Source organism: Drosophila takahashii, chromosome 2L (genome assembly GCF_030179915.1).
Source record: "Drosophila takahashii strain IR98-3 E-12201 chromosome 2L, DtakHiC1v2, whole genome shotgun sequence".
Classification (NCBI taxonomy): Eukaryota; Metazoa; Arthropoda; class Insecta; order Diptera; family Drosophilidae; genus Drosophila; species Drosophila takahashii.
This window is the reverse complement of record NC_091678.1, coordinates 16,524,862-16,538,392: the sequence shown is the minus strand read 5'-3', so window position 1 is coordinate 16,538,392 and position 13,531 is coordinate 16,524,862. Positions and strand designations below refer to the sequence as shown.

The following is a 13,531-nucleotide window of genomic DNA, read 5'->3' as shown; positions in this document are numbered from 1 at the left end:
TTGACTTTCATAATTATTGTTTACCGTTTCCCATTATTGGTGGAAAATTACAATAACTTTGTCAAATACAACTTCAGTTCGTAAAAACCTATTTAACCTATTTGTTTGTTTAATTGTATGTTTATTAGTTTTTTGTTTTTCCGGAATTTTTATGTGACTGAAATAATTATTAATTTTCAATTATTTTTCTAAGGTCCGTAGCTTTGATAGGCATACGCAATATAACTTATGTATCTTATTGTTAACGCATTCTGAATCAGTGCCGTACATATTAATACGGCTGATGAGTTCCACGTTGACTTTGAGTTCCTCTGTATCCCTATTGTAAAGAACGGTGGCAAAGTACTCGGCCATATTCTGATGCACCTGGAACTTGGTGTGATAGTACCTCATTCCTTTCGGTCGATCAACATCACCATCGATCTCCTCCATCCATTGTTCGGTGGAGTTTACTACCTTCAGAGTGAGATCGCTGCACAGATCCTGTATATTGTTAAGCTTGAGGTACTTGTTTATGCGATCCACCACCAGATCCGCCAAGCGCCAAGTCCATGGTTCCGCCTTGATTTCCTTGTAGTTGTGGCAAGTACAGTAGGGCTCCGATATGCCAGCATCCGAGCAGCTGCGATTCTCGGGAAGGGGATAAAAGAGCGACTGACAATCGGGGCAGTCGTATGCCCACTGTGTATCCTCTAATACTTCTTCAATATTTAGAATGTGCTTAAGGGTGTTGTAGACGTCGAAGTTTGAGCTCAGACGATGTTGATTCTGAGACAGAGCCTGCACATATTGAGGATATTTCTCCCGGAACCAGGGAGGTAGGTAAATAAACATCATGGGCAGCCGTTCCTCCAGAAATGACTCCTTCATGTACATCAGAGGACCGAACCGAGCTCCATGATCCGAGAAGAATATCATTATCGTATGCTCAAAAGCCCCGTCTTTCTCGAAATTCAGCAGATCATTCAATATCTTATGCTGCATGGCTGAGAGCATGAAGAAGTCGTCGTGACTGAAGTGATTTGACCAAAACATACCCCAAATGGGTCGATCGGCCACGAATCGCTGCATAAACTGTCGGCAGTAGTCAAAGATATAGCTATTGGCCAGACGACGACCCAGGCAGTATTTCATCAGAGATCCAGTGTTATATTGAATGACGGTCTCGTTTTCCAGGGCTGTTAAAAACGGGCGGAAATAGTAATCTGTGGGTCTCACGCCGAATCCCGGCTTCATATAGTTAAAGGTATTCGAAATTTCCTCATCTTCAGCATAGGCGGTCAAATAGCCTTCATTCTTGAACTCCTTCCAAATGAAGGGTATTTTATCCAAACATCCGTCTATATCGGTATTACAAACTTGTTCTTCTGCCGACTCCGGAGAAAGCCCAGTTAGCATAGCGAATATGTTGGGAAAGGAATTGTCTGCCACCTTTAAAAAATAAATAGAAATTGAATAGTTTATACTATGGGTAGTTCGGTTTTTCTATTTTAACAATTACCTTATTGTAACCCATCATTTCATACCAGCCAGGTGACTTAAGGAACTCGTACACCATAGGCATCATTCTACGAATATTTGTGCGTGAAACGGTATCTATGCCGTACATAATGACACTGGCTTTTCGATCTTTAACATTTAAATTCTGAGGACTCTTCTGGTATTGTATAAAAACAAAAGCATCTTTTTGCAGGATTCTCTTTTCGTCTGCTGTCCTGCAGTCCACCAACATTCCTTCGACATTCAAGGGTACCAAATAGTCCTGAGTGAGTTTAGTTTTCTCGCCTATTCTATTTGTAAAGACCTTTTTTATGGCAACACAATTTTGCTAAGAGCGAAACATACTTATCGTAGTAATCGGGCGATTGACCGTAGATAATTTTCTGGTAAAAGCAAGAAAAGTTATTACTTTTCGACTCGGTCAGCTTATGAAGCACTTCCTCATTAATATGAAGCACATATTGATTAAATATATTATCGTAGTGCACAGTAATAAGATCACTTTCGTTTGTGCAAGGTATAAATATTTTTGGGTGGTTGATTCTCGTAAACTCATCGTTAAATGGGTCCACATAGGGCATTTCACACTTTCCTGATTTTACATAATATTTTTTCTCCTCTCCTCGATTTTTTCGAACACTTATTTCAAACTTTTCTTTGTCTCTTGGAGTGAGAGTAGTCAACAAATATATCAGAATTACAATGAGAAAGCACACGACAAGTCTTTTAAAATAGGTCAAAACAAACCGTCCCATTGTAAATATATAAGTCAACTAATGTTTCTAATTTGGAACAGAGTACAGTAATTGATACAGTATTACACCACGGAAATTCAAATTTACCATGAAAAATCGTTTTACTTTAAGGAGCTAAATTCTCTGAATTTAAATTAGTTGAGAGTTGATATGGAACCTCGTAGGACGCTGCTGTTGATAAGTAATTTATTTATATTGAGCCATTTGGCTATGACTGCGAAAAGACGTCCAGTTCTTCGAAATTCCCAGCAATCTGTGAAAATCGGGCATGAACACTATATCAAGACATCAGAATGTCATATTCCCTATATCCCGCAACAAATGAAAAATATAAAAAAGAGCACAAAGAAATACAAAATATGCGCGACAGATGATAATTTGATAAGCATTCGATTCGAAGAGAAAATCCAGCAATATGTATTGCATGTAAACGATAAAGTTGCCCAATTGAAACTAAGGGCTATGGAGGAGAAGTCCAACTTAGTGGGATACAATTGCACCTATCGTGAGATCAGAAGGGTGAATAGAAATCTTACTGCCGACTCACCTGTTGTGTGAGTATTTAGTTTTAGTAGATGAGTAACTTTATAATAAATGATTTTTTTATAAGGTTAAACGAGGAAATTGCTTTTTCGGATGGCTATGCGGTGCCCCGTAATATCGAGGGCCTGAAAGCCGCCTGCCGAAATGAACTGGAAGAAATTCTGCAATCGGACACTTTTGCCCTTGTACAACCTCTTAAGACTTATACCCCTCTTATTTCGTGGCATCGCAGACCGAATGTTATTATGATTGGTATCGATGGCATTTCCCAAGTCGACTTTCGTCGCAATATGCCCGGAATATTTAAAGAACTGAGAAATCAAGGCTGGTTTCAGATGGACGGATACTCAAGAGTGGGTAATGATAGCCTGGCAAATTTAATGGCTGTAATAACAGGCTACAATCCTCATTCTTGGATGAATCTCAAGTGCAAATCAAGTAGAGTAAAAGGTTGCATTAAGACAATGCCGTTGATATGGAAGCGTTTCAAAAAGAAAGGCTACACTACTGCCTATGGCGAGGGCATGTCCGATTTGACCCTGTTCGATCTGGACAAGTTGGGTTTTTTTGAAGATCCCATGGATTTCTACGCTCGACCTTTTTCCAAGCTAAAAGAAAAGCAAGACTGCATTGACAGACGTTTAAGTACCAAGTATATTTTTGACTATTGTGAGCACTTTCTAAGGAGACATGCAAAAACACCAAGGCCATTATTTGGACTTTTCCTTGGCAACAGTATAAACCACGAGCGATCTTATGCTAATGATAAAATGCAGTCTGAACTGTTGGAAAACGTGAAGAAACTAAAGAAAATGGGCGTTCTCACCCAGTCAATTGTGATCCTCTTCAGCGATCAGGGACCCTTGCGAAAGGGAAATAACAGCGACTTCCTGGAGGAAAGTCTTCCCATTTTGTTCATTTGGCTGCCACCGTGGTTTCGGTCATTACATCCGGAAATAGTTCAGGGCCTGCGGATCAATAGAAATCGGCTGACATCCCCCTACGATCTTCATATCACTTTACAACACCTGTTGGAACTGGGAGAACGTTGGCCTCGGGCGGTGGACAAACTAGTGGATTGTCCCACCTGTCAGACTCTTTTTGCTCCCGTGCCCGAGAATCGTACCTGTTCGGATGCCGGAATAGGAGAATCGTACTGCCCCTGTGATAGCTACAAGCTGCTAAACACCAAGCAGGTTAAACAATTGTCCCTGGGAAAGCTACTCGTTCGCAGCATCAACAATTTCCTGAACCATCACAATTTGCAGGAACTTTGCTCCAATCTCACACTGAAAGCAGTCAAACAGGTGCTGCAAAGAAAGGATGCAAAATTATCAGGTAGCAGTGGCACCTATCGAGTGGATTTTACTGCCAGCCCGAATAATCCCAGGTTCTCGGCTACCACTCGATACAATCACAAGCACCAAAAGCTGGAATACATAAATGTTGAGTCCATAAATCGATTGAATAACTATCGAAGTGATTCCGACTGCATGCGAAGATTACGAGGCAGGAAGTTTTGTATTTGCCACAACCGAATAGTAATGGGTAAATCCCAGACAAAAGATATTGCCGATGAAAAACAGATCACGAAAAAGAAAGCGGAGAGAAAGGATCCAAAAGTTAAAAAGACGAACAAGAAAAAAGTAGATGATAATTTATACGAGTTACCGGATATGGAGCCCGAAATCAACCAAGATATTGAAATTATCTCGGTTTAAGTGTGTTATGTTTTCAATAAAAACAAAATCTCCCAAATCTTTGAGTACTTGGTTTATAATGATGTTGTGACGTAGATTTCGGCTAATAATAAATAAATCAAATCAAATCATAAAACAACTAAATGAAAACTCCGAAAATATGTGCAAAGTGTCCTATTGAAGCGAAAGTCATCTGTAAGAATATCATAAGGTTAAAGGATGTATTATTTAAGACCCCCGTGCAGTCACTTGCTCAGACTTTTGTGTCATCTGTCACCACAGAATTACCTGAGAGCAATGAATCTCATCTAGCCTGCACTCCTAATGCAAAACTTTCCACCTGGCTAATAAAATATTTTGCAGCAGATAAGATACAACCGTGTCATAAATCCTTAATTTATTTGATGTCTAGAGCTCTTGAGTGGGGGATATTGAGGTGAGTGCGGTAAGAAATAGTTTTATCTTTGCTTGTAAATGACGCCAACAGATGTCCCCCAGCTGTTTGAGTATCTGATAGGTAGCAACACCTGATGGAGTTTTACCTGGAACAGCGGAACATGAAACACGAAAAAAGGTTTAGTGAATATTACATTGTTTGTTTGGCAAACGTCGCCGCCATTACTTTTCAAACAGGAAATTGGACTTTTGCACATGTCCTATATTATTTTCAACCTGAACTTTACCTCGCCCAATGGGAGCGCGCTGCCTTAGATATTAAATATCCAATCAATCGGGTGGTGCTAAATATACCACTGTTTCCAAGAGTAACTGGAATCGTCAGATAAATTGGCCAGGTTCAAAGCCAAGTCGGGCAAACAATCACAATTAGTCGCTTATCAATTGAAAGGCTGGGGCTGGGTTTATGTTTTGTCTACATATTAACACTGTTTACTAATTCATTATGATAATAGGCCGACAGCGACTATCAGTATCAGTAACAGTATCAGTTCAGATGAGGACAGGCACCCCCGACGTCTGTTTGGATTAAGCGTCATCGTTATCCCAAACAGTGTCCACAGTTGACTCTCGCACGATTCGGATTATATTCATTCCGTTAGTTCGCCGCGATAATTCACAAGCTTCGGTTCTGCACCGCCTGCAACTTTAGTCCTTATAAAAATTCACATTAAATATCCAGGATGCCCAACAGAAAGATGTTCAACAGGACTACCTCAGTCAGTCCGGGACAATTGCATTATTATCACACGGATTTCTACTACTCGATGCCGGATCTGCATAGTAAGTGTTAGGGAACACTGGATTATAGTTCTTGAAGAATAAAGTCCTTTAAGAAATGTCCTTCAACTGTATGAAAGGAAGGAATCTAAAAATGTATTAAGATTTATAGGAAGTCAAAAAGACAATACTTTATTGTACTTTGATTCAACTTTGAAATTATAGAGCTTAAATTCAATTCAGCGTAGTAAAATAAGACGTCATAGTTTCTTAGAGAAAATAAGAAAAGTTATCTAAATAAGTATATGTCAGTATGAGTTTCACTTTCTGTTCAATCTCTCACTAATTTTATTTTAGTAACAATGATACTTACTTTATTCTTATATCAACCTACATACATTTTATAAATGTTTTCTTGATTAGATATCTTAAAGATTGCCTTTTTATTTTATATACACGTTCTTAACTGTTTTCGTTCAAAGATGATTTTTAATTAAATTAAGGTATTTAACAAAGAACACAAAGAATAAATAAAATAAATAATATAAAGAAAAAACCCCATTTAACAACAAAAAATAAATAAATAAATATAATAATAAATATAAGAAAATATTAGTAGATCGAAATTTTCAGAAACAAAATTTTCTTTAGTTTGGAAAAACTCCATATTTTGGTACTAATGTTGTAGGTTACACCATTTAATTAAAAAGTTATTGAGTTTAGATTGGGGTTTTCCTCAGATTATAAGTAGACTAAAAGAAGAAACAAACCTTTATTTACTTTTTGTACGTATTTTTTAATTTTTTTTTTTTTTGAAAATTACGCGATTCGTCACCTACTGAAACAACACATTTAGCACGGTTTTCCACCCACACATTTATCGCAGCCAACTTCACTTCAAAACAAAATTCGTTTCTCTTACGATTTTCTGGCCGAAACGAGATTTTTCCGAGCACAATTTTTCTCTTCCGCTATAGTCGCGAGCACACTCTGAGAGCGAACACTGAGAAAAAATGTATTATCTAACTTTAAGTAAAATGCTTAAAAATAAAAAAATATGCTCTTATTTACTTTTTTTCCAGATACGGCAATAATAATTATACATTTAATATAAAGAGTTTTAAAAATTAATTATTATTTTGAATTGTTATAATTTTTTGCAGTGCAGTCTAAAAACAAAGAGCACAGAGAGTATTGCATTGCGCTATCGCGTCGTCTGTGTTTCTTTGGGGTTAAAATTTCCATTGCAGCAGTTTCCGTCTCATTTGTTGGGTTGCTTTGTGAGTGAATTGAAGCGTTTTGTTTTCCCTCGGTCGCGTCTGGTGAAAATTTCGTAATAATGATGACTGATAAAAATATTTAACCGACTGCAAATGGGGGAAAATATTATGAGTAACAGTTAAAATTGCCCCTTAATTTATAAATATTCCACGACGTGTCTCTAAAACAAACAAAGATATGCGGAAGCTAAAAACAAGTGCTAAATAAAAGAGAGAAAGCGGGAGAGTGTCGCGATAAGGCAGAGAGCCAGGGAAAAAGAGAGGGCAGCCAGTTGTTGATTAAAATGTGTGTCAAAATACAAATCAGTTGTTTTTGATAATAAAACATCCGAAGCGGCCCATGTGTTTCGGGGCTCCCAAATACATTCATCGAAATGCATCCGTCTAATTTTGGATATATGCTCACCAAAGCCACTTAGTTGTTAATCAAAAAATAGAAAACCAAACAAATGAAAAGACAACAAAATCGACAACTGCCTGTGAAATTCTCAAAAAAATTGCACTTGTCACCACCTTTCGAGACGACGCTAATCCCAAAGATATAGAGCGAATATAGGAAAGATACAGAAGAGCGAAGCATGTAAGTGCCAACAACTACAACACAAGGGTCACAATTCAAAGCTACGTGTGTAAATTATTATTCGAGTCCCACGCTAAAATAAACAAACAAGAAAACATTTCCACAGGTGCTTGCAGCGGGTTTTGTATTTCAAATTCACATTTCCGTCGCGGCTGCAAATGGTTTTCAAAACCAGAAAAAAACCGGCTAAGATATTTTCAAGGATTTCCACACTACACGTAAAACATAATAAATCTAATCCAAAAACGATTCAAATAAATATTTGTTGTTGATTCAAGCAACCATATAACGGATAAAAACATAAGCATTTTATAATTTAAAGTATTTTATTTTAATATTGAATGAAAATTTGTTTCAGTGTGTTCATATCAGGTTTTTTCACACCTTAGCAACGGAAATCATAGAGAACATTGTCAAAAATGCAAAAAGAAGATGTAAACAAAAATAAAATCGCAATAATACGCGACCTATGCCATTTTCTGAGGCCACACATGTGTGTCTTTGTCATGGGAAAGACCCGGGAAAACCCGACAAAGGAAAATAAAAACCGACAATTATACAGAGAAATGGAAATAAAGAAATTATACTTACCAATGCGCCTTTTAGGGGTGGCCATACTGAATTGATATTAAAACACGACTCCAGATAGTATTAGTGATAACAGAAAGTAGGGCAGATAGTAAATACAAAGCCATTTAATTTCTATTTTTGTCAGAGTGAAAGAGTATCAAATCAAAGCACAACCACTTTACTAAATTCATTAATTGAGGTCTTATCTCTGGCATTAAATTTAAACTAGCTATAATTTATTTTCCAAGATTATTTTTTTAAAGGTAAATAATATTACTTTAGTTTATTTATCTCTCAATCTGTTATCTGGCGGGTTTTTTCTGTTATTCTTCAGCGTTCTCCTACAGTCTGTGCATAACATGTTTCGTTGATAAGCAGAGAGCAGCGAAATTTGTTTATGATATTGTTTTTAGCTCTGAGCACATTTCAGTCGGGTTCAAAAAGCACTCGACAAAAACGTGACAAATAAAAAAATAACTCGTGTGCGCCATAAATACTATATTTATGTCACATATGTATTTCTGATCATAACCGACTGGTATTAACATCATTTCCATGAAGGAAAAATAGGGCTTATCAAAGTTGGCATCTATAGCCGGGAGGTAATTAGCTAAGGTTCCCGATAAGGTACCAAAAACGATGCGTAATCATGAGAGATCGGAGAGTAATTTGAGCGAAAAAGAACAGTTAAAAAAAATAACCTTAAATTTTTTTTTTGGATTTTTAGATTTTTGTTTTAACTTGACCCTCTTTAAATATTTTTATATTGTAAATACAATATTAAACGTTAATTAATCACCCCTACTTGAAAGACCCGCTCCTGTTCTAAATTTTGCCAAGTTAACAGCGATAAGCAAATCTTTTTCCGCAAACCCAAGTCGTTTGAGGGAATGATCTGGAGTCGCGGGTCGCTAAAAATCGATCAAACAGCGGCTGTCACTTGGCTGGCCATCGATCTGAGCCTGCCAATTGAATCTTGTGAATAGCTTAGTTATACACGGGGCCAATATCAATAGTCGTGTCGGATTGTTGATACAATCTCGCCTCTCACAAATACTCAGCCCAGCCGTATAAAGGTGTAAGGCGGGTGGGAGGGGGGCGTGAAAATGTGCCGGTCCCAGTCGCCCAGACTAATTTGATAATCGCACAATCAGACAGTGTACAACAAACCTGGCTGGGAATCAGACGTAGTCGCAGAAAAATTATTTCGCAGCAAAGAGGGAAATCCTTAGCCGCCAAGATGCAGCCCTTAACGGAATATCACTTTGAAGGTGCCCCGTCAGGCCATATAAAAAAGATATAGAAATGTATATATCACGAGATACTAATCGTTATCTTTCTCTCTACCTCTTTTCGCAGAAACCCGCAAAATGCACGGAGTGAAGAGGGTGCTGATCTTCTGCCTGATGATTGTGATACTGCCGGCCATACTTATCATTATGCCACTGCATCTGCGAAAGACAGTGTTTGCGGATGTCGTCTATCCCATGGCGGAGTCGGATATTATCGAGATTCGGGCTGGGATCTCGTCCATCTTCTGCTCGAAACACACCCTGCGAATGAACTCGAATTTCAACGCATTTCAACTTCGCAATAAACCAGAGATCGCGACGAGTCGCAAGCACATCAGGCTGAAGAAGTCCATGACCCTGCCGGACGATACCCTGGAATACTGGGGCTTCTTCCTGCTGAAAGGTGCCAAAGTGAATGTAAAGTTCTGTTCCCGCTACGATGGATCACGTATCTTGATTGTCCACGGCCACAGGGAGCTAAATCTCTGCGGCCTGACCGATCACAATAAGAACAAGCTGGGCGCCAATTATGCCAAGGGACATGAACAGGTTCAGGTGTTCTTCGAAGACAATGTGGAGATCACGGAGGAGAAGAGCAATCAGGATGTTGTAATGGAGCACGAGAATCATGGTGGCGAGGACTTGAGTGAGGATGCCCCGCAGCCTCAGTTGAATGTGTCACTGAAAGAAAACGTTTCGACACAGCCGAAAATGTTTAGGAAGAAACTCAAGAAGGGCACAATCCACCATGATGATCACAATTTGCACGCAGTAGCCACAGATTTGCAGGGATCACATCATACAGAACACATTTTAAATCATCATGAGCACAGCGCAAATTCTCAGGGACATCATCATAATCACTCCTCGAATGCAGCTCCTCAACATCCTGATCCCAGTTTGAAAACCACAACTGATGAAACTAGTCACAGTTCCAATCACTTACAAAACGAAGATCATAGAGATCAGAATTCTAGTGAAACTCATGAAAGTTCTACCCATCGACAACGCCTAAAGCGACACAATGGAGGAGGAACCCATAGACATCAGAAGAGGCAGGAGCTCTACGAGAAACTCTATAAAAGGACAAAAAGGGAGAATGTCTACGATAGAAAGCCCATCCACGGCGGTAATGCCATGAACTTTACGGAAACCGATGAATCCAATTCGGTGTCCAGCTTTGAGAAAGGACTCTTTGACTGTTTCGAAGGAATGATTCTGCTGACGGAGTTCTTCAAGCCCAACGAAGAGTGCTCCCATCCGTTCATAATGGACAGTTCACCAAATAAGAGTGCGAAAGTCTTGCAAAATGTGATCGAGGATGGCTACTACTACTACATATTCTACAGTGACAATGATCACGTGCAAAACGAGTTGCATGCCGTATTCGATATCTACAAGCCGACGTATCAGTACTCCAACATGAGCGAATCGCAGAGCTGTCTGAATACCACGGACTGCACCTTTAATATCAGTTTCCTCTCGGACGAAATCGTCGTGGTGGAGGTGCCCACGAGGGATGGAATTGAGCACGAAGCGGACGATATTACCAACTTGATCTCCACCTGCCATCCGCGCAGTGAGATATACGCCATATTCCCCATCACGGTGCTGGTTTTGATCCTGTGCTGCTCCTTCCTGTAGTCCTCTCAAATCCAATAATATTAATATAATATTGTGATATTTATAGTGAGGTAACTACCGGGTGATATACTTGCATGTGAGTGTGGTAACGTGATGGCCGGCCCCAAAACGAGAGCTTTTCAAGTAGCCATAATATATCCCATATACCCATATCGATTATATACACACACGGAATGAACAGTCTGAACAATTCGTTATCAATATTCGTAGTTTGTAATATCAATGTAGCCTAAGACGCAAGCATTTCAAAGTCTACAAATACTGGATTAAATTAGGAATATACGAAAAAAAATTTATAAAATGTATATTGTGTACAAATAATTGTAGATAAAGGTATTTTTAAGCGATAACTTTAGTAGGTACTTACTAAGATTATAAATAGTTCTCAATTTATATATCTTTTTGTTGACCTTAAAACCGTTTATTTAAAAAGGAAAAATAAATTAAAAAGACGTTCTTTACTGACACATTTGTAATGCAAAATTTCTGATTTTTCTTTTAAATTGGTATTCATTACTTTCATTGACAGCCTTTTGGCCGATGGCGCAATCATGATCAGAATTTTTTCCATTGGCTCTAATTTCAGGACAGAAAACAATTTTGTTGATTCTAGTTATTTTAGATTAATTCACACACAAGTCGGACAGTCAATGCTTATTTAGCCCCTTTTGTGTGTGGCTTGTTATTTTATTTCCCAATTTGGCCACGGGAGTAATTCAAATATTTACACGAAATGTATGCCTGCAGTTGGCATAATAAATGAATGGAAAATAACATTGTCATCAGAAATGAATTAGTATACTTTCTAGTCTTTTGGTTTATTGCGCTAAATTGAACAGCGTAAACAAAGTGCCTTGGATTATCCGATTAACATAGTTTCATTAGAGTAAGCTAAAATGTAATGAACAAAATAAATAAATAAATATGCAAAGTATTTAACGAAATTGGATTAAATAGCATGTTGGAAAAAAATAGTTAACGATTCAAAATGAAATATCGTTAAAACTGTCGAGGAACAGAAGCTGACGTTTACAAAACTAAGGTGGCAACATCGACTGATCTACACTTCGTAGAATTCTGTAAAAAGTGTGTAAGATGTAAGTAAAATTTCAAGGTAAGGTTTTTGAATTTTAAATTTATTTTAATTTATTTAATTTATTTAATTTTATATATATTTATTTTATTTTTATAGAGAAGTTTTTAGCTTTTTATCTAAACTTGATGGAGTATGATCGTTACGGTATCCAACAAATTTAACTTGTACCATCATCCTTTTATTTATTATTTAATATTCTTATATCATAACCCTAAAAAACTATTAGAAAATTGTAAATTGTTAAAAATACTCCAGGCTATTTAAGCGCTATGGAACGCCTATATATATTCGACTAATTAACAGTGCAAATTCTTCCTTATCAAATTTGTCATACTGGTGTGTACAAAAGAACTTATGCACTTATATCTTATCTTAAATGATCGACATCGGGCAATTATTTGAAACACGCAACTAGCACATTCAATAAACATTTATTGAGTTCAGCAGTCGTCAATAGCTTTCCGGTACTGTATTCTGAAGTTAAAAATATATAACTTATCTTTATTACGCTGGAATTCAGTCTGTAGATAATCAACATGTTAACTATTCAGGTTTGATTCAAATTATGAAAAATATTAAGTCTGTAGCATCACAGAAGCCGGTTGTTGATGTAGATAACGAATCAAACAAAAACATTTCTTAACGAGTTAGCGCTTATAACTTGTTTAATTACAGTCTAATCGAAACAATTAATACGTTCTTTGGAAAGGTCAATAATTACTCATTTAGAAAGTACAGTAGTATTCCTGTAAGTTGACTTCTTGTATAAATCATATTCTAGCGAGAACTTACTTCCTTTATTAGTAAACTTTTTTCAGAAACTACATATTTATTATTTTATCACGGACATTTTTTGTTTAATAGCTTACCTACTGTTAAATTTGTTTCATACTTTTTCTTAAGAATCGAGGAATCCAGGAATTTGTGATGAAGATTTTTATACCCGTTACTCGTAGAGTAAAAGGGTATATTAGATTCGTGCAAAAGTATGTAACAGGTAGAATGAAGCGTTTCCGACCCTATAAACTATATATATTCTTGATCGGGATCACTAGCCGAGTCGAACTAGCCATGTCCGTCTGTCCGTCTGTCTGTCCGTCTGTCTGTCCGTCTGTCTGTCTGTCTGTCTGTCTGTCTGTCTGTCTGTCTGTCTGTCTGTATGAACGCTGAGATCTCGGAAACTATAAAAGCTAGAAGATTGACATTTTGCATGCAGATTCTAGGAGTTCCTACGCAGCGCAAGTTTGTTTCAAAACGGTGCCACGCCCCCTATAACGCCCACAATCGCTTATATACGATTTTAAAAATTTCAATATTTTGGAAAACTAAAAATGCAGTTTTATTGTGTTTATCAATACCTATCGAAATGTAGAAGAAAGTTTTTAAATCGGACCA

General features: G+C 37.5%; 3 protein-coding genes across 6 annotated transcripts; 2 read left to right on the top strand and 1 right to left on the bottom strand.

Moving 5' to 3' along the window:
* LOC108068271 (uncharacterized) lies at positions 1-2,269 on the bottom strand. Its single transcript, XM_017157736.3, has 3 exons — positions 1,846-2,269; positions 1,502-1,790; positions 1-1,431 (listed from the first exon to the last, which is right to left on the bottom strand). The coding sequence occupies exons 1-3, from the start codon at positions 2,253-2,255 to the stop codon at positions 181-183; spliced, it is 1,950 nt and encodes a 649-aa protein (XP_017013225.2). The 5' UTR covers positions 2,256-2,269; the 3' UTR covers positions 1-180.
* A 128-nt stretch (positions 2,270-2,397) lies between these two features.
* Positions 2,398-4,846, top strand: LOC108068279 (uncharacterized). Its single transcript, XM_070211459.1, has 2 exons — positions 2,398-2,809; positions 2,866-4,846. Exons 1-2 carry the CDS (start codon positions 2,406-2,408, stop codon positions 4,517-4,519), a joined length of 2,058 nt encoding a protein of 685 aa, XP_070067560.1. The 5' UTR covers positions 2,398-2,405; the 3' UTR covers positions 4,520-4,846.
* A 490-nt stretch (positions 4,847-5,336) lies between these two features.
* On the top strand, positions 5,337-11,925 carry LOC108068320 (uncharacterized). 4 transcript variants are annotated; one of them, XM_017157808.3, is made up of 2 exons: positions 5,337-5,737; positions 9,464-11,925. In XM_017157808.3, the coding sequence occupies exons 1-2, from the start codon at positions 5,638-5,640 to the stop codon at positions 11,038-11,040; spliced, it is 1,677 nt and encodes a 558-aa protein (XP_017013297.2). In that variant the 5' UTR covers positions 5,337-5,637; the 3' UTR covers positions 11,041-11,925. The 4 variants fall into 4 exon arrangements, with proteins under 4 accessions (XP_017013297.2, XP_070075593.1, XP_070075592.1 ...); XM_070219492.1 differs by lacking the exon at positions 5,337-5,737 and adding an exon at positions 6,927-6,954 and having other exon boundaries at positions 9,464-11,924; XM_070219491.1 differs by lacking the exon at positions 5,337-5,737 and adding an exon at positions 6,937-7,534 and having other exon boundaries at positions 9,464-11,924.
* The last annotated feature ends 1,606 nt before the right edge of the window (positions 11,926-13,531 follow it).